The sequence below is a fragment of the Montipora capricornis genome, chromosome 8 (assembly GCF_036669925.1).
Source record: "Montipora capricornis isolate CH-2021 chromosome 8, ASM3666992v2, whole genome shotgun sequence".
Classification (NCBI taxonomy): Eukaryota; Metazoa; Cnidaria; class Anthozoa; order Scleractinia; family Acroporidae; genus Montipora; species Montipora capricornis.
In genome coordinates this window covers 3,910,014-3,937,513 of record NC_090890.1, presented here as the reverse complement: position 1 = coordinate 3,937,513, position 27,500 = coordinate 3,910,014, and the positions used below count along the sequence as shown (strand labels likewise).

Sequence of the window (27,500 nt, the reverse complement as noted above, 5' to 3'; positions counted from 1 at the left end):
TTCTAAGGATTCGCTCTGACGAAGGGCTAACGCTCGAAACGTCAGCTTTTAGAATCTCTGTACGGTGGTCAATTTATATTATCAACTCCGTTGATAAACCAAATTTTTGTATACTACTTCCCCACCGACGCAGCACCACAGTTTCTTTAGAAACTACCCCTTCACTCAATCCACATATGATACCGAGTCTGGGAATCGATCCCGGGCCACAGTGCTTTCACCACTGCGCCCTCCCTACACGCGACCCCCGTGAACGATGCCTACAATATTGAAAAAAAAGGATTTAATCTTGTACTAGACTTATGTTAAACTTGACGACGTTTCATCCGAAACCATCGGACTTCATCAGGTCAATGGTGGAGTCTAGTACACGATTTAATCCTTTTTTTCAGTAATACCTACTATATGAATAATCTTCCCCGTTCATGCCTACAATATTATTTCCCGTTTTTGCAGTAATGTACCAGCTGTCGTAACCTGTTATTGTTTGGTATGATAAGCAGCTTCTCTAGCTTTTAAGTCTAAGTCATTGTTTCAATTGCTTAGTCTTTTGTTTTTGGGTTAAGGTATCGAGCCAGTCACATTATCCGTTACGAGAGATGCTACATGACTCCATGTTTGTAGTCATTCCGCATGCCGTCCTCTCCGCCCAAGATTTGTCGTCGTTTTTAGGGACGTTAAGATCTACGACGGCGACGTCGACAAAAACGTCACCTCAAAATAGAACTTTGCTCTAGTAAAAGTCTTTCGCGATTATTCCATCTCGTTCACGTCGTACAATGTGGGCGAAGTATCCTCAAAATAAATTGATACGAGCGGTTTCAGAGAGAAAATAGAGAATGAAAGATTCTCTGTTGCATGCTCACGTTGTCGTCAAAACCTAAAATTTAGTGATGTCACGTCGTCATCACGCAGAGAACCGCAAAAATATGAGCTAAAATCCGTGCTGCACGTGCAGCACGATTATTTATGCTCTTTTAACCAATGATATCGTTGTTTTTTGGCGTTTTTGTCGACGTCGTCGTCGTAGATGTTAAGCTCCCTGTTATCGAACGTGTACGCAAGACGCTACAAACAAGTGATTCTAAGCAGTTTATATACATACCTAGCTCTGTTTAGCCAAGTTGCACCCTCTTCTTACCCTTGGTCTTCTTCCCTGATTGTCAACGCTGAGTACTCGATGTTTCTGGCCGCTTTGGTAGCCATCAAAATACACCGTTCCAGGGCCCCCTGGCACCGGGTTATTATCTGAGAAAAGCGAACAAGAAAGGTCAACAAAGGAGTCATATGTGTGTTTAAAACAATTGGGTGAGACAATTCATTAGCGTTTGAGGGATAGAAAAGAACTATACATTAAGGGATAAATACTTGTCACCATGCATTTAAAATTCCGCACAAACGCGAAAATACATTATTCACATTTGAGGCCGAAAGCTGAGTTGGGATTGCCTTAGGAATCAGACAACTGCCAAGGAAATCAGAAACCGAAATCAAGTGTAAACAATTCAATTGAAATAAACGTTCATTTGACCTTCTTGAATAGGAAAACGAAGATTAAAAAAGCCAAGGGAAGGGACATTAATCCAAGCAATTCATGTGTTCCGCGCAAAATTTCGAGATAGAGACAATTTTTTCCGCACGTTTTAATTCCGGTTCGCGCGATTTTACGGCGTATTTTCACTTCCGGTGTGTTGCACGCGCTACTTTTGATAGAAATTTGATTCATTTAGCTGATGCGTTATCGGCTGATGCGTTATCGGCGTGTTCGGCGTGTGTAGGTTACTCGCGCGCGCAGCTAAAAACCCTTTCGAGCCTCCTTAAGCGATTTCTTTGCTTCCTGGATTGTCACTCAGTCAAATGACTGTTGGCCATAATGACGAAAGCTTGATGGTCATCGGTAAAATGCAAATACAGACTGCACACAAGGTGTAAGTCTGCAATTTACCCCTGGGTTGCAGTTTGCATTTTACACCAACCGAACATCACGGTATCATATGTGTCCGACATAACTTGACAACGTTAATACATGCATGTAAAACCGGGGAAGCAAAAAATCCGTACATTTGCGGCCACATTTGTAACTCTTGGACGGTCTTGGACTGACTGTTCATCCATGCCACGAACTACCATGAGCGCTTTGAGGGTTCGTTTTAAGATGCCCGAGATATTAGTACCCTTCTTATCTTCAATATTCCGGCATCAGGCGATATTTCGTTTCGAGATGCAAATTACAATAAGCCGGTAAATGTCAGGGCTTGTGTTGTATTCAAACATGTGATGACGTTTACCTTTATGATAGCTATACAGATCGACTCGAAGAGCAATTCGTACATTGAAGCTCCTTGGATAGAAACGGATAGCTTTTGTGTAAATTTCAGCTGGAAGAGTATTTCGCTTGACTGTATTTACACCTTTACTTCCGGTAAACGTCTTCACTTCGCCATTCTCCTGGAAATTAAGTAAACATCATGAAAAAACAGGAAATCCGTGTCACTGGAGACGAATTCTAAAGACATAAAGTACGAAAATACTCTGACAGATTATAGCCTGCGTCACAGACAGACAAAACCGCCGGTATACACCGGGATTTCGTGACGCATCCGGCTGCAACGCAGGCTAACAGATTAGTGATGGATTATACTTAAATTACCTACATTTTGTTTGAGCCAGAAGTTATTTGCCTTTCCCAAGGAGGCGAGTAGCAATTATTAGTCTTGAATTAAGTTTTTTACTGCTATGTTTTGCGTGCCGGAAACATGACAACACGCACAGAGTTTTCTGAGAAGTTGGTGAGGTGGGTATTTCAGGTCTTGTTTTTGGGGGTATTTTCACCTTGTGTAACTCTTTAATTCTGATGGCAAATCAAGAAGTCAAGGGTTCGTATTTTCCGGAAATAGAAGTCAATTAAAGTTATTCAAGACAGCAAAGCGATAATTTGTGAAACTCTCGCTTGAAGGGTTTACCTCTTTTTTTGGATGCGAAGGGAAAAGCTCTGGAAACCTTATATGTCGCGCACCTTTTAATTTTCTTCCACGTTACGGCTGTCCACAGCAGGTGTGTGGGCGTAGGACATCAAAGTCGAGTTTGAAAAAATGAAAAAATGAAAATTTGGGTCACTTGGACTCGGATTAAAGGAAAAAACGTTAGAGGCTTGAAGCTTACATATTTCTTTCCTTTAATACAGAGAGAATTAGAGATGTATCATGTTTATTATTTTTACTTTAAAACGCATCGTACTCATCCAGTTACAGGATATTTCGTCCGTATTGTACAACGTGAACAAGCCGAGATACGAAAATATCGCGAAATACTTGCGATGGCACTAAGTTATATTTTGAAGAGACGTTTTTATTGGTGTTGCCGTTGTCCGTTCGTAAACTCCCTAATATTGAGGGATAGCAAGGTTATTTGTGAAAGAACATTTCTTTGGGAGGAGGTATCGTCGTGCTTTTGTGTGTAGTTATTGTCCAAAAGGATGAAACTTGAGGAAGGTGTCAATTAGTTTTGTCCAGGATTGTAGAGTTGAGAAAACAATCACTTAAGCAAGGGCTATTAGAGGCTGTTTAAATGAGAAAACTCCCTCTGCGCGAGTTCCCTTCCGGATGACTACTTGATTTCTTATCGTGTCTACATGATGCTTACTTTATAACATATCGTGTTTACATGAAGGCACACGTAACGTTGATTAAATAAATTCCATTTTAGATTAACGAAATTCACGCATGCGCCACCCGTTCCAGTCCACCCAGAGGTCAAAGTTCATACCCGAAACTAGTAGTTATTCCTCCTTTACGAGACACTGTTGCGAGATTTTTGGTACCGGAATGAAATTCTCGCTCGCGCTCCGATACAGAAACCGGAGTAAACTCTCGTCTCTATTACTCGCTCCGGTGCGACATACCATGTAAACGAGCGCAAAGCCACAACAGGGAACCGGAGTCAACTCGCTCCGGGACGAAAGTCACGTACCCGGTGTCATGAAAACACCTCCTAAGTTGTTCTTTTCGATTCGGTTCCTGAAATGGGATAACTGTTTTGTTAGCATTTCAAAGGGAATTTGTACCGAGGATGAAAACAAAACGAATTTCCCGGATGGCAAAGAGCAATGCAGACCGGCAAAAATGAGGTAAAAGTCAGAATCGAATCCCCACCTCCAAATATTCGGAGCCAATATTATTTGTCGAGGACATCCACCCTCTAGTGCCTCCAGTGTATCCCAGCGATGCGTAAGAAGGGTAGTAATAAGTTTTTGAATATGGACATGAAGGAGAGGTATATACTCTTGTAGAAGAAGCCGTCAATTGATTCCCGCTAACACCTTGGGGAGTCACTTCATTTTCTAATGATAAAAAATGAGAGGTAACATTAAATGAATTAAATAAATGGATATATTTGCAGTGCGGGTAACAGATGAAAAGGAGAAGTAGCCCTCACTTGTCTGGACAATTTCAGCAATTCTTTTTTTAATTTTTTTGACACCAGAAAACTTTCACGTGACTTCAACGGGACTCGAAGCCATGACCTCATGGTTTCGAATCACGTTGAAGGCGCCTGAATTTTTCTGGTGTTTAATAATAGAAAATTGTTTAAATTGTCCAGATAAGTAGGAGGATCATGTCTATCTTTTGTATAAGACACACTCTCGGGCAGTTTACAATTTCCGACTATTTCGGGTGTTAACTAAATTGTACGACCTATTTAGGACCCAACTGAGGTAGTCCCTTAGTTTATTCTATTGTAGGTTGGACCAACCAAACGTTTGGGCATTATTTTCCTGTTGTAAGCCCTTATTTAAGGAACAACACCAGCTAAGCAAGATTTCGTCCAGATGATTGGTGCTTTTGGAAAATCACTCAACATTTTGCCGTGCCCTTCGAAATTTCCCAACAATTGGCAAATACTCGCAGTTTGCAAATACGATTCTAAATGACGGGAGCTTTCAGGTTTGCTTTCCGAAGCGCGCTCGTCCTCAATCCGTAGGTGATATCTCGTCCACCCTCCAAGGGGCACCAATCGAGTCATTGAACACAGTCTATAGATCGTTTACACGTGACGTCATAGCCGACTACGGACGTTGACATGTACTCAAAAAAACCACAAATTTAAGTTCAAGGTCAAGTTCAAGTTTATCCACACTGTTTACAGTGCGTATGTGTGAATGTTTAAATACGTTGATTGATGTATAGACCACAATATAGCATAGCAAAGCCATTTGACATTGATCTGCCAACGAATATGTGCGTAGACTTAAGGATATTAAACAAAATCTTCTGGTTTTTACCTATTTTGTCAATTTATAAGCATACTGCATATGCACTAATGAATTACGGGTGTATTCCTCTGTTAGGTTGTTCTAAGAAAATTTAAACGAAGCTAAAACGTCTACAAAACAGGCCATGCGTTCAGGAGTATGGAGTGTGATTTCCGTCAAATTCAAATATGCAGTTTTGACACATCAATATTCAATTGTACAGTTCAAACATGCAGTCTTGACATTTCAAAATTCAATTCTGCAATTCAGAGATGTAGTTTTTACATTAGAGGAATCATTTCAATTGTGCAAGTTTGCCTTGCAGTTTTATCATTCGAATTGTGAAGTGTGCAACTCGATTCACATTCGCAGGATACACAATTCGGTTATGGACTCGCGCTATTCAGACATCCAGTTATGGCATTCGAAACTGAATTGTGGTTTTACGATTTGCAATTACGACATGGAAACATTCGTCCGGCATAGCACTCAGTGGCCCGTTTTTGAAGCAAAACCGAGTAGGACTGGGCATCACTCCTCATTGGGATAATTTACTTCCCGCCAAAATCTAATGTATTCCACCACCAACATGGCGGAGGATGGAGAAGGCAGCATTATTCCAGCATTATTCCAGTAATCCATTCTGAGCTTAAACCTGCAAAGAAATCAACAAGGCACTGAGGATTGCGTTCAATTCGCTCCATCAAGTTCAAATCAAAATGCCCCACGTGCACCCCTACCTCGTCGAGACCATGACGTAGATTCTGGGCAATCAAGAAGGGAATTAGAGAACTTCCAAGCTCTTTTTGCCCCCTATTCACAACGACTCACACCTTCCGCAATCTCAAGTGTTCACAGCCTCCAGCAAAGAGAAGGCAAAGTTGAGCAAGAGCAAGGTATATTTCAAACGTGAGACCTGGACACATGAGTTTTTCTGTTTAGCCGGTAGGTTGCAGGTGGTGGCACTGACAATATCGATGAAACGCATTCTTCAGTTGGCTGGTTTGGGCCGAAAAAAGGTGTATTTCAACACGAAAGCCAATTCTGCAGAGGTGAAAGCAAAATTGGAAGAAACTTATCCGAAATTATGCAATAGGGGAGGATTTGACATCCTGAGACGAGACGGCTGGTATTTTTTACAGGTCACAGGTGACAGGTCATTGTTTTATCAATACAGGGTAAAGTCAGCTTATAGGCCTAGTGGCCCATCTGGCCGGAGCTTATCCCCGGTTTCTGTAGCATGAAGCGACTAGGAGTATTTCTACTCCACCCTGGATGGGATGCTAGTCAATCGCAGGGTTACCCCCAGCTCTTCGCTGGTACCCATTTATACTCCAGGGTGGAGAGAGGCACCGAGGGAGTAAAGTGTCTTTCCCAAGAACACAACACAATGTCCCCGGCAATACAGAAAGTATCCTAAACATTCATAAAGGCTAACCTTAGGCCTAAAAACATTTGTTTAGGCCTAATTAGGCCTAAGGTTAACTTTTATGAATGTTTACGATACTTTCTGTATTGGTAAAACAATGACCTGTGACATCTGACCTGTGGCATTCCCCGAAGAAGAGGTCGATTCATCCTCATTAGAGCTTTAGCTTAGGCTTCGATAGTAGGGCAGAGGCTACTGCCTACAACCTTGGACAAAACTAGGCTCAATTTCTGCCGCTGATTTCGGGAGTGAGCGCTGGCTCATTTCCCGAATCGAACCTAGGACAAAACTCGTTGGGAAAATCTGACACACCACTATAAAATGCTTATCAGTTCTCATTTGCCTGTCTGATAAAAAGATTTTAAACTGACAAGGTCCTTGTTGCATTTTACCTGATGAGGGTCCACTGGACAGGGCATAGCAAAATAATTTAACAGGTGTAAATCTACGGATACAATTCTTAGCAGCTTTGATAAAAGTGAACTGACGGCAATGGTGTTATTGGATATGAGCAAGGCATTCGATAGCATCAGTCATGAAATTCTGTTACTTAAGTTGAAGGATGTTGAAGCCTCTAACACCTGTCTCCAGTGGTTTCATAAACTCTACGTTGTCCGAGTCCCTGCCACTAAGTAGTGGTGTCCCACTAGGTAGATCCTGCCCCCACTCCTTTTTAGCGTTTATGTAAACGACCTTCCTGCTGTTCCACAGAAATGCATTTCCCTTAGCTACGTAGATGATACAAAGCTTCAAGTCTCCTTCAAGCTTCAGAACAAAGGCATTGCCGTGGCAGAAATGAATGAAGATTTATGTAAAGTGTGTAACTGGCCATGGTGCTTCGGAAACTATTTACCGCTAAATCCTGATAAATCCAAAATTAAGGTGTTTGGTACCAGAAAAATGCTACCCAAGCTTCAAGATATCACCCTATCGATAATAGGGAAGGATTAATCACCTAGTGAAATTGCAGAGGACCTGGGAGTGTTATTGGATCCTCATTTATCGCACAACAATCACATTATTAAGACCGTTTCGTCATGCATGTCTTCTCTCGGGCAGATTAACCGCGTCAAATATGCATTCGACAGAAAGACCCTTTTGATAGTTATTAATGCCTTAGTTTTTATCAAATTGTTTTATTGTTCGAACGTGTGGGCCAACTGCTCGAAGTTAAATATCGACAAACTACAATCGGTACAAAACTTTGCGTGTAGAATAGTAAGTGGAATTCGGAGATATGATCATGTTACGCCTGAACTAAAACGCCTTAAGTGGCTGGCTTCCAGTATCCAGTCAGCTTTACTATCGAAATACCATTTTGGCTTTTAAATCAGTGTATGAATTGTCGTGCCCCTGAATACCTGAGCACTATTTTCACCAAACGTTCTGATGTAAATAGATATACAACCATGAGTTCCCAATCTTTAAATATCCCTCTTTTTAAAACTGCCTCTGGACAGAGAACTATTTATTACCGAACTGTTAGCATCTGGAATTCCTTGGAATCGAATTTAAAACTTTGTTGCAACGAAATAATCTTTAAGAAGCGTTTGAGGAACAAACTGCTAAGGGATTTTTTAGGAAGTAATTGATATTGTGATGAATAGTTATGTAATTGATAGTGATGATTAGTTATTTTAATCTTGTAAATAATTTAAATAATTATGTAAAATATTATTTTATAATAATTATTGTTCCTGAAAAGCCCCTTTGGGGAGGCTCAATATGTATGTAGGTGTACAAAGTGTGTTGTGTTAAAGGAGTCCTCTCTATATGATCACCTGTGGGGTACCCCAAGAGTCACTCCATTCTAGTTGCCCAATTGCTTGGATTACGGAGTAGCGCGAATGTTTGCGGACGACACGAGCCTAACATGGTCTAACATTCGCGAGTTGCAATCTACCAGTTGTGCAAGACAAAGCTGAGGTGTAACAACGGTGTTACAACGGTATCCAGCTGTTTCAAATTTCCTAAGATCATTGTCAGAGTTTGTTGCCAACGCAACGCAGCAAAATCAAAGCATGTTTACAACATACCTACATGCATACTTAATTGAACGCTCCCCATAGGTGCTTTTCAGGTGGTGCAATGTGATCTATTAGGACCGAGCAATCATTCAGCGGACCCAAGTTTGATGCTAACCTGGAGGTTGCATTAACAACTGGTGTTAACTACGTCAAGTGTAAACTAACACAACTTGATCTAGTGTTACACTGGTGATAACAGCAGTTGGGACGCCGGTGTCAAGGGCTAGTGGAACCTCAGCCAAATGAATGAGGATCTTAAAGAAATTGCCGCCTGGCTCTTATGTGAACAAACTTATTCTTAATTTGTTAAAGACAGATTATGTTAATCGGGTCTAGACAAGAATCGCCGCTCTCAGTGAAGGTAACCTACAACTCTCCTTGTCCAATACTGATGGCAACTGAGTGGATTTGACTAAATATTTGGGTGTCAATAATGATAAGAACCAGACGAGCGATGCCCACCTGCAATTAAAAGAGTAATGTACAAAGTGATCTCAAATTTAAGAATACTGATAAAACCTAAACCCTTTCTAAAAAGCGAGAAGCTTCTTGATTTTTTACAGGTCAATTATTGAACCATATATTAGTTCTATTGTATTTTGTGGGATTCAGTAGGTGACACTGTAAGCAATTAAGTTTCCAAAAGCTTCAGAACAGAGCGGTTAGAATAATTACTGGTGCCCCGTACTCTAAACCATATGGGGAAACTCACTTGAGGAATTAGCTTGGCTGGACTCAATTAAATTCCCAGCATGAGGTAATTTCACATGGCCAATCTGATGTTTAAAATAAAATATTTAACGGCCCGGTGCCTCTATCTTTTACAAAAGGTATCGAAAATCCCTGTAAAATCGTCATACACTCAAACAAGGCTTTCGCAACAACAAATTACAACGAAATTGTAACCTCCTGGTGCGAGAGAAAACGGCTGAAAGAAGACATCTTTTGGGTGTTTATTCTTACTAATATGCTTTGGTTTCGGCATCGAATTCCAAAGCCAAAGTCCAAGCGAAAGAATCTCTCGACCGTGTGGATTGATTCTTAAAAAGGCTTTCAATGGTGTACCTTATATGTAAATATGTTTGAAACTCTGCATTTAGTATTAATCGAAAGAGTAGACTACCAAACTGCAACTAGCGTGACAAGAAAAGCTACTTTTAACTCAATCCCATGAACAGCACGTGCCTAAAAAATCAGTGCGCAAGTCGCCCGTAAGCCATTCTGACTGCGTTGTCCCTCAGTGGTCTTTGCTTCTACAGAATTCGGTAGGTGCTTTATTTGCCATTTCTGTATTCACTTTTAAGCATAAAGGCCACGCTACAACTATTACAGATGGTCTTCCTAAAACCTCTAGCTATTTCGCGTCAGACTTTGTTGTTTAAATTACCCTGCAAGCACAGGCCTTAACGAAACGTTCCGTTGGGTGCCCCTGTTCTTTCTTCCTAGACGGACTCATCTAGAAAGATCGAATGGCCTCTGCTGGCATGGTAAGGTTTCGTGGAAATCATCTTTGATTGCCGTTTTATGGAGCGGAATATAACAAACTGCTTCGTACAAAAAGCATTCAAATGACAATCGGCCAAGTGTAGTATACAATTGTCGAGTACTCATCAGACATTACAATGGCTGGAATGAGTGTTGGTGCGGTATACAATAAATTCTGAGGTTTAACTTCATCGAGAAGGCATTGAATTTGACGAAGATGATCATTACTGAGCTAAATCAAGGAGACATTTTACTGTCAAGAGTACGATAAAACCTTGAAGAACACCAGAATTGTTCGACTCGGGATAGTTTGAAGTTTAATTGAATGAGAATTAGTGAAAAGGCGTCAAATGAAATGTATGGGCAGCCGTCACCGCCAAAAATACAAGCCTAGTTAATGGTTAAGAATAAACCGGAATGGTTTAATTGTCCTTTGTAAAACGGTTTATCAGAATTTGAAACGATGTATTTACAAGACAAATGGACAAGTCGCCGTTAGTGAAATGAAATAAACAAACATTAAATGGTTTAGACAATTCAGAAACTGTGTAGATACCCTTTGTGAATTGATTCAGTGAAAACACGAGCGGTTAAGTGCTTAATGAAATGGATCAGTCACCTTATGCAATCATTGCAGTTAACACAGAATTGGTCAGTGCCAAAGACCACCGGTGCAATTATCCTTGTCAAAATGACAAAGTCAAGTCTTGAATGGATCAGCGTCCTTTGACATGATTTGCAGTGAAACGGCAAACGGTGCAGCTTACCGTACATTGGTTCAGTGATGTGACAAACGGTTCAGAGCAGTTTGAAATGGCTTATTTTATCTGCAAATGGTTAATCGTGAACCGCAATAGTCTAGCATAACATTGATCGGTTTATCATAATGTCAAACGGTTTAGTGTTACCCCAAATGGCTTAGCGTGACGACAAATGGTTTAGTAGAAAGCGAAATGGTTTAGTGTTGCAGCAAATGGTTTGCACAAAAGTGAAATGGACAAGTCAAGATTGAAATGGAATAGTCAATGTGGGGTCTTATGGGGCGCCAAATGTAAAAATATTATTTAAGTACTTTCCCCCTATATTTTGTGTTATTTATAAATAACACATTCAACTACCTTTGCGATTTATAAATCACAAGGTTACGAACTTCGCGATTTATAAATCGCAAAGTTTGTAATCTTGCGATTTATAAATCGCAAGATTACGAACTTTGCGATTTATAAATCGCAAGGTTACTAACTTTGCGATTTATAAATCGCAAGGTTATCAACTTTGTAATTTATAAATCGCACGGTTGGTAACTTTGCGATTTATAAATCACAAAGTTCGTAATCTTGCGATTTATAAATCACAAAGTGTGATTTATAAATCGCACATTGCGATTTATAAATCACAAAGTCGCACTTTTGCGATTTAATAATATAACCGCAAACACATGAAATTCATGCCGCGGGCTCATGGTCCAATGTTTTGATTTTTTGGTTCAAGACAAAACTTGACAAGACTGCTCTCCTCAGCTGTCTCACGAACAATTTCTGATGCATTAAGTGCTCAGGAATCATGACAGAAAAGTGAGGTAAGGATAGGTTTTATTTTCCTCATCAATTTTATTTCGATTTATGGCGAATCGGTCTGAATTGTAAGCTTCTTTTTTTAATTTGCCGAGCTCGAAAAAGTAGGATGAAAATCATTTTGTCCTGAATTTCATACTTGCGTCCGACATAGACACTTTTGCGAGCGAAATGATGTAATATAATATGCACTTGTCAGCATCTTTTGCATCTTGGCACTGATGGAATTTCTGCTAATGTTAATAGAGACTCATTTCATTGATTGACTCCTTCACGGAAAGAAATGAGCCCAATAAATTGACCTGCTCTGAAGAATTCTGCTTCAAAGATTCATAGTTCAGTTGGTAGAGCATTGCATCGGCATCGCAGAGGTCGTGTGTTCGACTTCCGTTAGAGTCTTAGAGCGACCTGTATTTTTCAGGTGTCTAGCAAAAATGGTTGCTTAAATTGTCAACCGAAGTCCCAGGATCACTTCTCTCATTCGTTAATGATAACTCGCAACGACACAGGTAAAGATGAAGCTAGATGAAATCGTTCAAACCTGAGAAGGAGCGGTTGGTGGGATGGATGCGCTACGTTAAAGATGCTGTAATCTCGAGCTCTGCAAATTGAAAACATGGCAATAAAACGAAGCTTACAATTCAGACCGATTCGCCATAAATCGAAATAAAATTGATGAAGAAAATAAAACCTATCCTTACCTCACTTAATGCATCAGAAATTGTTCCTGAGACGGCTGAGGAGAGCGGTCTTGACAAGTTTTGTCTTGAACCAAAAAAATCAAAACATTGGACCACGAGCCCGCGGCATGAATTTCATGTGTTTGCGGTTATATTATTAAATCGCAAAAAGTGCGATTTATAAATCACACTTTGTGATTTATAAATCGCAAGATTACGAACTTTGTGATTTATAAATCGCAAGGTTACCAACTGTGCGATTTATAAATCACAAAGTTGATAACCTTGCGATTTATAAATCGCAAAGTTTGTAATCTTGCGATTTATAAATCGCAAAGTTCGTAACCTTGCGATTTATAAATCGCAAAGTTGGTAACTTTGCGATTTATAAATCGCGAAGTTCGTAACCTTGTGATTTATAAATCGCAAAGGTAGTTGAATGTGTTATCTATAAATAACACAAAATATAGGGGGAAAGTACTTAAATAATATTTTTACATTTGGCGCCCCATAGGGTCTTACGTCACAACCCATACGTCATTCAGATAAATATTGGCGCGAATTTGCCCCAACGAGGTTCGTACCGCGAAGTGCACAAGTCGGATCGGGAACAGGTTATTTCTACTAGTACCGCCTTGTTTATTCGACTCAGAGATCCTTATTCTGGTAAGAATCTTTCTTTGTTTTTTCCTAATTTAGCTGGATTGGTAATTTTTCTACTCTGATCATTTTGCCGTGATATCGGCAAGTTATATTCATGAATGTATATCAAAGCAAAGTAAGCACAGGAAACATGGGCAGGCCGTGTTTTTCTTTGTCTTCAACTGTACGTTAGTTACCCACTGACAATCAATCTCTGAAAATGCGAGTTTCTGTAGAAACCTGAGCATATTTCTCTATCGTTTCAAGACTTTCCTTGAACCTCTAAGTTAAAGTTAAATACACTTGCTACCCGTTACTCATAAACAGCTTCCATGTCTTAAAACAATCAAACGCCTTATCACGGATGCTCTGTTTCAAAGTGTCAGGTAGCTGTCTCGTCCAACGATTCCTTTTAACAGCATTTTTGTAAATCCTTCTGTTTCAGGTTACACTTTTTATTGAGTTCCATACATTCGAATAACTAAGGATTAATCATGGTAAGCATTTTTTTTCCCTCTGCAATTTAAATACCCTTCAATAGCCAGTTAAAACATGAAGAAGATGAAAGAGGATAAAAGAAGAATTGTAAACTGTTCGACATTAACTTTAAGTACTGAACACGAGGCCAATCTTTTAGTGCTGTTATCAGGCCTCGTGTTCAGTACTTAAAGTTAATGTCGAACAGTTTACAATTCTTCTTTTATCCTCTTTCATCTTCTTCATGTTTTAACTGGCTATTGAAGGGTATTTAAATTGCAGAGGGAAAAAAAATGCTTACCATGATTAATCCTTAGTTATTCGAATGTATGGAACTCAATAAAAAGTGTAACCTGAAACAGAAGGATTTACAAAAATGCTGTTAAAAGGAATCGTTGGACGAGACAGCTACCTGACACTTTGAAACAGAGCATCCGTGATAAGGCGATTGATTGTTTTAAGACATGGAAGCTGTTTATGAGTAACGGGTAGCAAGTGTATTTAACTTTAACTCAGAGGTTCAAGGAAAGTCTTGAAACGATAGAGAAATATGCTCAGGTTTCTACAGAAACTCGCATTTTCAGAAAGTGATTGTCAGTGGCTAACTAGCGTACAGTTGAAGACAAAGAAAAACACGGCCTGCCCATGTTTCCTGTGCTTACTTTGCTGTGATATACATTCATGTATATAACTTGTCGATATCAAGGCAAAATGATCAGAGTAGAAAGATTACCAATCCAGCTAAATTAGGCAAAAACAAAGAAGGATTCTTACCGGAATAAGGATCTCTGAGTCGAATAAACGAGGCGGTACTGGTAGAAATAACCTGTTCCCGATCCGACTTGTGCACTTCGCGGTACGAACCTCGTTGGTGCAAATTCGCGCCAATATTTATCTGAATGACGTATGGGTTGTGACGTAAGACCCCACATTGACTATTCCATTTCAATCTTGACTTGTCCATTTCACTTTTGTGCAAACCATTTGCTGCAACACTAAACCATTTCGCTTTCTACTAAACCATTTGTCGTCACGCTAAGCCATTTGGGGTAACACTAAACCGTTTGACATTATGATAAACCGATCAATGTTATGCTAGACCATTGCGGTTCACGATTAACCATTTGCAGATAAAATAAGCCATTTCAAACTGCTCTGAACCGTTTGTCACATCACTGAACCAATGTACGGTAAGCTGCACCGTTTGCCGTTTCACTGCAAATCATGTCAAAGGACGCTGATCCATTCAAGACTTGACTTTGTCATTTTGACAAGGATAATTGCACCGGTGGTCTTTGGCACTGACCAATTCTGTGTTAACTGCAATGATTGCATAAGGTGACTGATCCATTCATTAAGCACTTAACCGCTCGTGTTTTCACTGAATCAATTCACAAAGGGTATCTACACAGTTTCTGAATTGTCTAAACCATTTAATGTTTGTTTATTTCATTTCACTAACGGCGACTTGTCCATTTGTCTTGTAAATACATCGTTTCAAATTCTGATAAACCGTTTTACAAAGGACAATTAAACCATTCCGGTTTATTCTTAACCATTAACTAGGCTTGTATTTTTGGCGGTGACGGCTGCCCATAGAAATGAAGCCATCTTTGACCCGTATAGTTTCTCTCCCCTTACAAAATGTTGATTCATCGTCTCCCACAACAATCATATAATGGAGGATTTTAGCGGCTACATGACTGAGCTTGTACGAAGAGATTACAACCTCCAGAACGTGAGGCTGATGGAAATCGTTGTTTTTGAAGCTTTGTGAAAAGGACCCAAATGACATTCGGCAAGATTCCAACTCCACAAATTAATAAGGTACAACTTATTCCATGGTTCCTTTATAGATGTCGCTATTGACACGGCACCCAAAACAGCACAATTTGATCACAAATGCCAAATGTTACAATCAAGTCGAATTTATCATTGTCACCAACAACCTGTTCCGTGCCATTGTTTTATTGGTATCTTTACCCTTTAGTCTATATGCCAGCGTGTTCATGCTCTGTCACATCTCATTTAATCCCATGAAAAGCAGAGAAGAGTCCAAAGTATTTTTGTTTCCGATCAAAGCTCAAATTCAAATTGCATAGGAGGGGGGAGGGGGGGGGGGGGGGGGGAGAACGGAGTGAGTGAGAAAAAAAAAGGGAGAGACTGTACAACATTCTGAACTGTAGATCGACATTTTCAATGCTATTTGTGTAATTGATTGAACTGGTGGCATCACATTTCTGCAATCGGATGAATTGGAAAAGGTCACAATTTGAGAAGCTGAAACGTAGGAAAACACGATGGATTATTGTACATTTAGTGACCGCGACAAATAATTGATGTGGATTCCGTTGATTTTTGACCATTTTTAGGTAAAAAACATCGCCTGGATACATCTGAGATTGAGTGTCAAAAATTGAAATGAAAATTATTTGACGTATTCTCAGTTCTAAAGGTCTCTCTTGCATGATTTCAGTCAACGATATAGGCTGATATCACTGACATTAGAGGGGGAAACTATCAACAGCTTGTCTCAAAGCTCGGCCTGAGAGAAAATTTAGAATATGCGAAGAAAATAATAAGATCAAGAAAAGGACGCTTAGATTATTTAGAATTTAGGCAAGCGGCCAAGGAGGCAAGATCTACACTCATTGACAATTGTCACTTCAAGGAGTGTCATGACAGAGTACTACAATAGACATTGTGGTGAAAAGGGTGGATTAACAACATGTTAACCAACAACAAAAGGAAATGATATGATAAAAAGAGTAATGGCTTCCTCAATAATCATAAAAGCGAAGGAAAGTAAGAAGCCAAATTAACAACGATTAAAGACACGTCGAACACAAAAGTAACACACAACAAAACTAGAGTGCAGTCGGCTATCTAAACTGTGTATATAACCTATACATCGATATATAGAAACGTAACTTAAACTTAGTCCTAAATGCAACAAACAAATCATTAAGAAAGAAAGCACAATGTTATGTTCAGAGAGAAAAATAATAGGAGGTGAAATAATATAGCGCAGCTTGAAAACAAAAATAGAATGATCGTCGTATTACATGACAAAACTAGACGCTCCGTGTAAACTGGGTTGCTTGGCGGAAACAGAGGGCACTGAGTTGGGTGGTATTGAAGGCGCTGAAAGTGGATTTTCCAAGGAGAAATTCCGAAAATAAAAAAGTCAAAATAAAAGCCTAGTAGAGTAGGAAAATTTTCTAGTAAGCCGGCTATTTTAACTTCTGTCGGCAAACTCGAGGAAAAATTGGTTAACATGGCTTTTTAGATGAAAATTACGCCCTGAACATGGAAACAGTGTTTACCAAGCTTGATTTTGCCTTTTTACCGAAAAAGGCCTCGCATAGAAACGAGTCTAAGCTGTTTTCCGCTTTGTTTTGAATTCAAACATTTTCCCAAGTAAGCTTACTATAATTTTTTTCATCATGAAAAATGTTAATTAATAGTGGATGCTTTAATTAGACACTTCATATAGAAAGTATATTAGCCTCGAGATCTTATTTATACAGACTCTATCCACTAATATGTCCTCTTGAGAACGTGAAGAAAAAGAACTTAGATATTCATGTTTTTTTTTTTTGTTTTTTTTTAATGTTTTGGATCTGGTGTTAGTGTTATCTAAAGTGCGGCGGTGTTCATGAAAACGGTCTTTTAAACTTCGTCTAGTTTCTCCTATGTACTTGAGATGATATCTGTTACATAAAATCATGAAGATAAGGTTTTTAGTCTCGCAAGTTATCTGGGAATTAATGGAGCGTGTTTCGCAGTAGAGAAATGTGTAGTTGGTTAGTCCATGGAAAATGTAAGGACAGGTAGCGCAGTTTTTGCCACAACGAAAAGAAACGGAAGGAAGCGCGGAATTAGAATGAGTTACATTACATGAGCAACAGCTAAACTGTCCCCTAATGTAACTGACATTCTAATCATCCCTGGAGCTGTTCAGTCCGGAAACGAAACACTACTTATTTTTTGTTTCGTTTCCTCAGCAACGTATCTATTTTGACTTCAGGGTGAACTGTTTACACAATGAGGCTGAGTAGCCAATCAAAACAGAGTTTGTAATTGAAAATCTAAATGTCTAAAAGATGCGAAAGCAAACTTGCGAACACGTGAACCTGATTCATCGCAAATCATAATGCTGACAAACACAACAGCGAAGGAAATGGATAAGAGATATGAAGTTTTTTACCATCTGAATGATTTTGGGTTAGATCAAATTGCTGAAAAATCTTAGTGTTAATGAGTACTGTAAACAATCTTCGCAATAGTAATTCGTAGCAATTTTAATAAATTGGGTTAACCAGGAACCACTCAAAGAAATATTGAGGGCTTCTCAAATAAACTTCATTTTACAAGAGAATGACAAAACAAATATTTTTCTGACGTTTAAAACTATGCCTACCCATTAATCATTTGCCAGAAAATTGCTGTCATCTTTATGAAAACTGCTCGCGTATCAAATTTCAACCTACGTATGGAAATTAGTTAGGCAGAAAATCTCACAAAATCCTTTCTAGCCAAAATTTTTATTGAAACAAACAACATATTTGCTATTATTTTATATAAGCTTAAGGAAAATTATTGGCTTCCCAAATAAACTTCATTTTACACAAGAATTCCTGTCATCGTTATGAAAACTGCTCCCATATCAAAGTTCAATCCACATATGCAAAGTAGTTAATATTTATACGAAAAGATGAATCCACAAAGGCAGAAGAAAATCTCACAGAAACCTTTACCATCCAAAACTTTTTATTGAAACAAACAACATGATTGCTATTAGAGGCAAAAAACACATCTTCCTATTTCATACCGTGCATTCAAACAAGCAACACTCTGTGTGGAAAACCCATAATACGCAACTAAACAAATTTCTCACCGGAGTTCAGGAGCAAACCCTTTTTCGAAGAACCTTTTCCTTGAATGAGAAAGCAAAAAAGTGAACAACAAGCTTTCTTTCAAATAATTCTTGACTAACAAGAAATAGTGAAATTTTCAAATTTTTTTTTTTTAACCTGAAGACTGTACAGAGTTGAGTACGAATAAATTAAATTATAAATAGCCAGACAACAGAGATTTTGGCGGCTGCATACACTTATGTCCAGAAAGTCGATATTCCCGAACAGCTGTTGAACGCGTTGACCTCGAAGTTTGTATTCCACTCCATGAAATAGGTATTCCTTGGAGGTTTCTAGGGAACTTTGAAATTGCATCAACTTTGATTAATTAATTAGTTGCGTCGCATCCTTTCAACACAGGTTGTTTCTGATTCTCAAGGTATTGTTGGTGATTGCAATATTAAGATGAGAGGAGGAAAAGAAAGCGCTGAAGAAGGAGAACAAAGTGAGAATGCTCCCCAAACAAATGAAGCTGAACTACAAGGTACTTCCTTCTTCTCTAGGTGTCGAAGACTAACTGTATTGTCACACTCCTTTCAATAGGCACCCCATTAATTACACGTAACTATACGTTGATGGTTATATACGGTCTCAGGTTGAACCCGTTTTTCTCTGGGTTAAATGTGTAATTCGCATTTTACCTAGAGTCTCTACCCAAATTCCTTGCAACAGGCCTACACAAAGCTGAAGCTTCTGCGGCTTACTTCCCCCTTACAATCTTGTTTGCACGCGAGTTTCTGAGCCCATTTGCCAGATCAACATTGTGGGAGGGCAAGGTTTGCAAAGTGTGTCAACAATTTTGTCCAAGGGTGTAGGTTGAATATGTACTCTACCTAGTTTAAATTCGTTGGTCGACCGAACAGTCTGAAAAACGATTTCCTTTAAGGGGTGTGGTTAAAAGGGGGCGTTGTATTTTTGGGAGAGGGGAGGGGGTTAAAACAAAGCAAAGAAAAGGTCGGAAATCTGACCTTAACACAGCCCATTACCGCCCTTTCTGATATGAAAACATTGTGAATCCATGCACTGATTAGTAGAGCTTAGCTGGTCTTTCATATACCGGATCCGACCTAATTAATGTCCATAAAACAAAAGAACAAAGCGAACATAACAATACCTAATTAGCAAGGCATAATCGGAATAGCAATGGTTGTTTTGTCCTCCGCCCTTTAATTCCGGTATATGAAAGTATACCCCATGCCAGAGCTTGAAGAACTGAAATCAAACTCTTAACCAAGTCCAGCCCAGTAGAAATCTACATCGAGGACTACTTTTACGAAGAAAGCATATAAATGGATGGAAGAGGCAAACAGTAAAGGCGAAACTAACGCTCTTAGCATTGACCGGCAAGACAAGCGCCGAATCATGGACAAGAAATTAACTGGCGAGTGCCTGCCAATGACGAAAAAAGACTCGACCAGCAACCAAATATGTGGTCTTGAAGACGAGAATATCTAAAACCCTTTCTAATTCGAGGAAGGCACAAGACAGAGCCTACACCAGAAAAGGTTATTCAGGCATGACGTAGAGGGTTCTCCACTTGTTTGTTAGAATGTGCAGCCTCCTCCAGCAACAGACCAGTACAACAGCCGACCACCAAAACAAAGCAATCAATTATCCAATTAATACAGACGGCTTCGTGAATCAAGAAGAAATCTCTTTAATTGACTTCAAAGCTTGACATGTCATTGTCAAGAACACCACACACATGGCTTTTTCATGTTTCTGATCACTTTACAAAGTGGTCGTGGATCAGTCCTCTCACAGGAAAACATAGTACTCCAGTGGTCACAGCTTTACATGTTTCGATTTCCGAAAACGCTGCTTAGGGACAACGGAGGAGAATTCAAGAAAAAAAACATGAGAAATCTCTATAACATGCACAACCAGGAGCCCATCGAGGGGAGCTGCTGTCTTCCATACTTGGCCTTTCTCTAGTAGAATTATTTATAGAACACCTCCCTCCCTTAAACCGACTAAATGGTGTGAATTTGTGCATAGTGAGGGACATGAAACAGCATACAAGAAAACATCTCACTACATAGGGCCATAGGAAAAACTCCCTCTTGTGTGGTATTTCGTGAAGAACCAAAAAACGAATATCATGATACGCAGCAAGCGACCAAGCACCAGAGTAAGGTAATCCAACGATAGATGCCGGAAAGGAAATGAGCAAAGCATGCAGAATCAAAGAGCGACAGAGGAAGCAGACGAGGACATAACAATCGAAAAGGAAAATACACAGGCCGGACTGGCAAAAGTAGTCAAACACCGACGAAACAACACAATCCTGCAATATATCATGGACATCAAACTAAGTACAATAAGAAGTCGATGCCTGTGTTACAATAAGAATCGTTAAAGTATAGCTAGACAACTCCGCGATGGCCGGTCTCAAGCCCGGATGAGAAAGCAGGAGGGTTGGGCGTGGGGCTAGCAAGCCCACCCCGTAAAACAGTTGATGCTACAGAAACCAATATCAGAGAACAAGATGTCAATGGTGCAAGGAATGAAGAGCCCCAGAATCTGGGGACGATGACGGATGACAGCCAAACCCAACCGGGCGCTGGCATCTCGAAACCGGATCTCATTAATCCTAAATCAAAACTGAGGATAGGATGCTGGAATGTTAGAACACTATATCAAACAGGAAAGCTAAAGCAAGTTATAAGAGAAATGAAGAACTACAACATCGAAGTTCTCTGTGTGAGTGAGGCAAGATGGATAAACTCGGGAAGGAGGTGGCTTTCTACAGGTCACACCATACTCTTCTCCGGCCGAACAGATAACCATTACAGCGATGGAGTTGCCATCATTGTCAACAGGATGGCAGAGAAAACAATTTTGGAGTGGAAGCTGATCAATGATAGGCTCCTCAAGGTAAGCTTCAAATCCAAGTTCGTTAAAATGACTGTGATTGTCTGTTATGCACCAACAGAGTATGCGGAGGAGGTGATAAAATATGAATTTTACGATAAATTGAAGGAGGCCATTCGGACTACACCCCAGCATGATATACTGTTAGTGACTGGCGATCTTAATGCTAGAGTTGGAATGGATAACACTGGTAAAGAAAGAACGATGGGTACGCATGGTTATGGATATATGAACAATAATGGCGAAAGACTTGTTGAGCTGTGTGAAGAGACCAACCTAGTTATAGGTGGAACTCTGTTCAAACATAGGGATATACACAAAGTTAGCTGGAGATCCCCCGATTACAATACAGTCATACAAATCGACCATATCATAATCAATCAGAAATGGAGACGCTCACTGCGCGATGTTAAAGTTCGTCTTGGAGCTGATGTGAGGAGTGATCACATGCTTGTGATGGCTACATTGTCTCTGAAACTACGAAAGACAAGAAGAGGAGAAGAAAGACTGTTGAGGTTCGATGTAGGAAACTTGAGGAACCCTGATGTAGAGAAAGCTTTTAAAATTGGAGTGAGGAACCGCTTCAACATCCTCCAAGACGAACAAGAGTTGACAAACTTAGTATAGACTGGATTATGAGGGAAACAATTCAAGGAAGACCCAAAGGAATTAAGTGGACTTTTACGGAGCTATTTTGCGTGCTGTTGTCACGCCGTCTTAATGACATCCAACGCAAAGCGAAAATCCTCCTAGAAATGCAGGGTCAATTGAGCTTAAAGTGAACGCAACCAAAACGAAGTCAATACGAACAACTGTTTTATGGGGTGGGCTTGCTAGCCCCACGCCCAACCCTCCTCCTTTCTCATCCGGGCTTGGGACCGGCCATGGCGGAGTTGTCTAGCTACACTTGAACGATTCTTATTGTAACACAGAGTCCATTAATATAAAGGGAACGGCCATTGAAGAGGTAGCGGAGTTCACGTATCTTGGAACCAAAGTGACAATAGACGGGGACTCCAAAATAGAGGTTAAGGTAAGAATCAGCAAAGCAAGAGGTGCATTTACATCATTGAAAAGAATATGGAAAAGCAGTAGCATTAGTCTTAAAACAAAGGTTCGTATCTTCAAAAGAAACGTCCTGAGTGTTCTACTCTATGGGGCAGAATATTGGAAATTAACTAAGAGCGTATGTCAGAAGCTAGAAGTCTTTCAAAATAAATGCCTTAGAAGGATATTGGGGATCTACTGGCCAAACAAAATCTCAAACTATGAACTACGAAAGAAGACCTGTGTACGACCTGTAACAACGCAGGTGGAGATGGATTGGGCATATTTGTAGAATGCCCTTGATAGCCATCCCGCGGGTGGCTATGCGTTGGACTCCAGATGGAAAAAGAAAGCGAGGAAGACCCAGGGAGACATGGAGACGATCAGTTCAAGGGGAGATGAAGGAGAAAGGGTGGAGCTGGGGAGAGGTGGTAAAATCAGCGAAGGACAAGCAACAATGGCGTTCACTGGTAACGGCCTTATGTGCGGGTACGCACGAAGAGGATTAAGTAAGTAAGCAAGACAAGACTACACACTTCACCCGAATACAATTCTTGGTAATTTCATTGACCTTGAAGTGGTCACAAAAGTAGGAGCCATTTCCACAAACGTTTCCACAAAGCCACGAAACAAATATATGTAAAAAAAAAAAACAAGTGTTCGTTTTGATCATTCCAAAGAAGAAACTGGCAATTACTCAGTAATAATCGTGACGATAACTTCCCATTGATATATAGATTTAGCCAAGCCTAAAAGCGGAGCTCCCTGGTTATTAATTCTTACAATTAGTTAACATGGCTTGATCCAATCGAAAACCATTACTTGGTCAGCGGGGAATTAAAAAAAAAAAACAGCCGAGCATTTGAGCTTGCGATATGGTCACGTGATATTGGTCAGCGGATACCTTGTTTTGACAGGTGCCAAGTGACTATAACGTGGATTTCCAATATCAAAGATGCACGCTGTAAAACTACAATCGTAGACAAGTTGGCACTTTTGACGTGTTCTTTGCTTCTCTCCCCACCCCCTGATTCAATGTTGTGCAAAACTGAACAGTTGTAGTGGGAAATTGTTGTGTTACAACATTGAATAGGGGGAGTGGGGCTATATAAGAGAAGGTGAGACTATTTCTTTTGCGCTTTAACAAAATCGGGTTGAAACACAGCTCTGGTGCGGTTCATTTACATAACCTTCCCAACTCAGTTTTGTCTGTGATTGTAGCTGGAATCTGGCCGCCATGTTGTCCACAGGTATACAAGTATTGATGATGATGATGATGACAATGATGACGATGATAATGATGATGATGATTATAATAATAATAATAATAATAATAATTATTATTATTATTATTATTATTACCATTACTATTATTTACTTTTTAATTTTATATACTTCGATTGAGAATTAAAAGGAATTTCTAAGTTTTAAAAACATTATTATTATTTAATTATTATTGGGCGACTTGGTACGCCCACGAGCAATGCCGCTAGCATGATTACCATGAGAAAAGCAACTCATGGGTTCCTTTATGAGCATGGTGCTCCGCTTAGCGCCCCTTCGGTCCGCCGGAGATCTGCTTAAACTGTTCCATAATAAAACAATAAAATACACGAGACAATAGTTTTTAAAACGTTAAATAGTGATCAAGGACCCTGAATTTCAAACCGAGCCAGCGTCCATTAAATGAGTTTATCAACTGAATTGATGTGGTAAATTGACCACCGTAAAGAAATTTGAAAGTTCACGTTTCCAGCGTTAGACCTTCATTAGAGTGAATTACTGAATTATGGTTCGTTAGCGTTTTTGAGGAGAAAAATGGAGCTACATCATTGGTGGGGATACAGCAACGTGGACAAAAAAGATTTGTTGAAAGAAACACGTTCGTTTATTCCATGGGGAGAGAGCGAGCAGATTTAAAAAGTAAATCTTTGAGTAGCATTTTTTCGGCTTTCTCACCAATAGTGTAGCCCTTCTTTCACTGTATAAAACGCTCACAACCCATAATTCCCTAATTCGCTCTGACGAAGGGCTGACCCTAGCCTTTATCCTAACCCAAATTATCCTTTAGGTTTACTTTAGGCTTATTATAGAAATTTAGGGCTTGGTTCTCTATAATTAAAGTAACTCGTAACAGTAATTCAACTGAGGTCGACGGTGCGCTCATTTTACTCCCCCGTCGTTATCAGTGCTCCGTTTTACGGGTATTTAAAGCTACTTAAGCTACACAGAACGGAAAGAAATCGAAACAAGGATGCGAGATCCGGGAATCGAACTCAGGACCTCTTGCACCAAGGCCGCGCACTAACCGACTGTGCCATACTCGCTCCTCCTAATTTGCTGATTACCCATTTAAACTAGCTAAAAAGGGCTTGAATCTGAGATCGGATATATGCTGAAAGAGAACTGCAAAACGCGGCGTTGAAGTTATGAAATTAAAGAAAGTTATTGATAGTTATAGAATTAAAGTCACTCCCCCCTTCTATAATGTACTCAACAATAGCAAATGTTTTTGTTAGAATCTGTTGTATTCAATCTTTAGATCTTGGCGTCAGACTCGACAAACTCGCAGATGGCGAGCAGGAGGAAATAGAAGTTGAAGTGAGAACCCTGTATTCAGAAATTAATTGTCTGGATGACAAATATCACAAGAAGAAGTTTTTGAGTAAATTGGCCGCTGTGGCAATGGGAGGACTAGAGGAGGACTTGCAAAATCTTCTCAAGCAGAATGGTCTACCCGACAGCGCTTTGCAACTTGTCCGTGACCATACAACGAGGCAAATTGACCTTGCCAAAAAGCTCTATCAGGCCAAGAAGTATACAACGAAGCAAGATGAGTTATACATGGTGCTGTCTGAAAGACTTCTCCCAAAGCTTGAAACACTTGGCGCCCTTGTTACTAACGATATCGAAGTTGAAGGTCAGAACGGCTGGGTCGAACAACTAATCAAGATAAGTCCTTCTCTAACTAGGCTTCGCAGGATGAATTACAGCGACCTAGACAACTTAATGAAAGAAGCGACTAATGGAGACCGTTCAGTTGTGGAGAATTTGTTTGCAGAGGGAACTGAAATCAGAAAGCAATGTCAGCGCTATGGCATTGGACTTAAAACCGCAGAAAAACTTGAGAGAAAAGGCGTCGAATCGGCAAGCGACATGTCAAAAGAGCAACTGGATGAAATAATTAAAGAAATGCCTAAGGGAGAAAATCCCTCGACTTTAAAGAAAATGTATTTTAACGAGAGCAGCGAGCGCGCCAGAGAACGGAATGTGCAAGACGAAAAGATAAAGCAGATTAAGAAAACAATGGAAGACGCAAAAGGGCTTGCTGGAGACGCGCGTAAAATTACCCAAGAAGCTTCAGAGGAAAGTAAGAAGAACTTCCAGGAGAAAATGAAGGAAATTGCTAACAAGTTGAGTCTACCAGAAGGATGGGACAAACAGGAAAAGGATGATCCAAATGCCCATTTGGAGCAGCTAAATAGAGAGATCAACATTGCATCAGATTCTCTGGCCATAACGCCTTATGCCACGAATGAAGATATTGCTGCAGCGGCAAGCGGCGGACTGGCACTTTACGGTATCCTGTTTGATGATCATGACCTGGAAGGTTTCTCCGAAAGACCACCTTTACCGTTACTTAAGAAACCAGAATACGTGGAGTGGCTTAGCCCAGCTCTTGGATTTCAAGTACGGTTCTTCAAATCAACCGAACAGCATGCATCTACCAATTTTTATAAAACCGCCAAGTCCTCTGGTCTTAGCATAGCTGCTTCCGTCTCAGGTGGTGTTTGGAGATGTCCAGCTGGTAGCTCACTTTTTGCTTTTAATAGACAACGCAAAAAAGACTTTTTCACAAAGCATTTTACAAGCACAACGCACGTAACTATTATCCAATGTATTTGTCAACCAACCAAGGCTTTCCGCATCCCCATGGAAGGCATGGAGCTGAACTATGAAGCTAGAAGTCATGCAAAAGAGATAAAAGATAAAGAAAGCGGCCAACGTTTTTTGAAGATGTTTGGATCACACGTGCCAAAGGGCCCTCAAACTTTGAGCGGGGTATTTTTCCGTACCCTTGATGTGAACACTGGAAGAGAAGCAAGCGCATCAGAATTAATGATGGCAGCGGGCAAGCAATTTGACACCGAAGTCTCAGGGTTTGGAAGTTCTGTTGGAGGCTTGGGGAAGCTAGGTTATTTCCAGATAAGTGGTTCCTCCAATGCTTCATCCACCGAGAACGTAAACTGCATGTCTGAAATGACTGTACAAGCGCTGGGACCACCAACAACAAACCCTGAAATGTTTAGTCAATTACTACAAAGCAACAATGCAACATGGTATGTGATTGATCGGGGTGATCGTGCTGCCCTTGTTCCAGTATGGGAGCTGATGTCTGATCTGAAAGAACAAGCAGAAATTCTTAAAATAGTGTGGAAAGAGATTCAGGAAAAAAGGGTAAGAGATTAAAAGCAGATATATATGACAAATAAAATGGGACCATTGAGAGAAATGACGTAGATTATTCATGTTCTTGGGACGACAAGCAGTTTCAATAACAAAGTGTTGAATTGAGAATGAGATAAATGTTTGTTTGCATTCCTTAGGAATCCCAGAATACGCCTGTTTTACCCTTCCCCCTCCCACCCCCGGAAAAAAATTGCATAGGTAATATAATTTATGCCCGCTCGATTGGCGGAGATTAACAATGGCTAACCTAATGCGTCCAGTCGTGATTTCGGGAGTAAGCGCTGGCTCATTTCCCGAAACAGCGGCTGGTAACCGAGCCTACCACCCAGGACGAGGCGGCAAAATCTTAAATGGATAAATTGCAAAAAACGGACAGATTATGCAATTTTTTGGGGGGGAGGGGGGAAAGGGTGTTAAAAGAGGTGTATTATTGTGCAAGTAGAGAATTACTTAATTAGCCCCAGGCCCTCGCCATCTCTTTACATCTGTTTTCCCGTGATTGATTGTCTTGTTGTCGTTACCTCATTCTTTCGAGCCCTTTTTTTTCCTGATTGTAGTCTTTTACTCATTCCTGCATGACTCAAGCTGCTGCAAAACATAAAACGAGGGCTCCACCACTTCCGTC

At 40.1% G+C, this 27,500-nt stretch overlaps 1 protein-coding gene and 2 long non-coding RNA genes across 6 annotated transcripts in view; 1 reads left to right on the top strand and 2 right to left on the bottom strand.

The window, feature by feature from the left end:
* Window positions 1–993: 993 nt before the first annotated feature.
* Window positions 994–4,283, bottom strand: LOC138013702 (uncharacterized). Its single transcript, XR_011125261.1, has 3 exons — window positions 4,152–4,283; window positions 2,289–2,448; window positions 994–1,248 (listed from the first exon to the last, which is right to left on the bottom strand). It is a non-coding gene; the product is annotated as an uncharacterized lncRNA (long non-coding RNA).
* A 4,860-nt stretch (window positions 4,284–9,143) lies between these two features.
* On the bottom strand, window positions 9,144–12,510 carry LOC138060719 (uncharacterized). Its single transcript, XR_011134411.1, has 3 exons — window positions 12,468–12,510; window positions 12,308–12,367; window positions 9,144–9,169 (listed from the first exon to the last, which is right to left on the bottom strand). It is a non-coding gene; the product is annotated as an uncharacterized lncRNA (long non-coding RNA).
* LOC138060717 (interferon-induced very large GTPase 1-like) overlaps window positions 9,917–27,500 on the top strand; it is a 24,736-nt gene continuing 7,152 nt past the window's right edge. The window contains exons 1-3 of one of the 4 annotated variants that reach the window (XM_068906576.1): window positions 9,917–9,972; window positions 18,864–18,968; window positions 24,948–26,863. In XM_068906576.1, the coding sequence (XP_068762677.1) occupies window positions 18,890–18,968; window positions 24,948–26,863 (1,995 nt within the window). In that variant the 5' untranslated portion in view covers window positions 9,917–9,972; window positions 18,864–18,889. Of the gene's footprint in view, window positions 9,973–15,189; window positions 15,393–18,844; window positions 18,969–24,947; window positions 26,864–27,500 lie in introns of those variants that run through there. The other 3 variants (XM_068906574.1, XM_068906577.1, XM_068906575.1) reach the window with 3 other exon arrangements.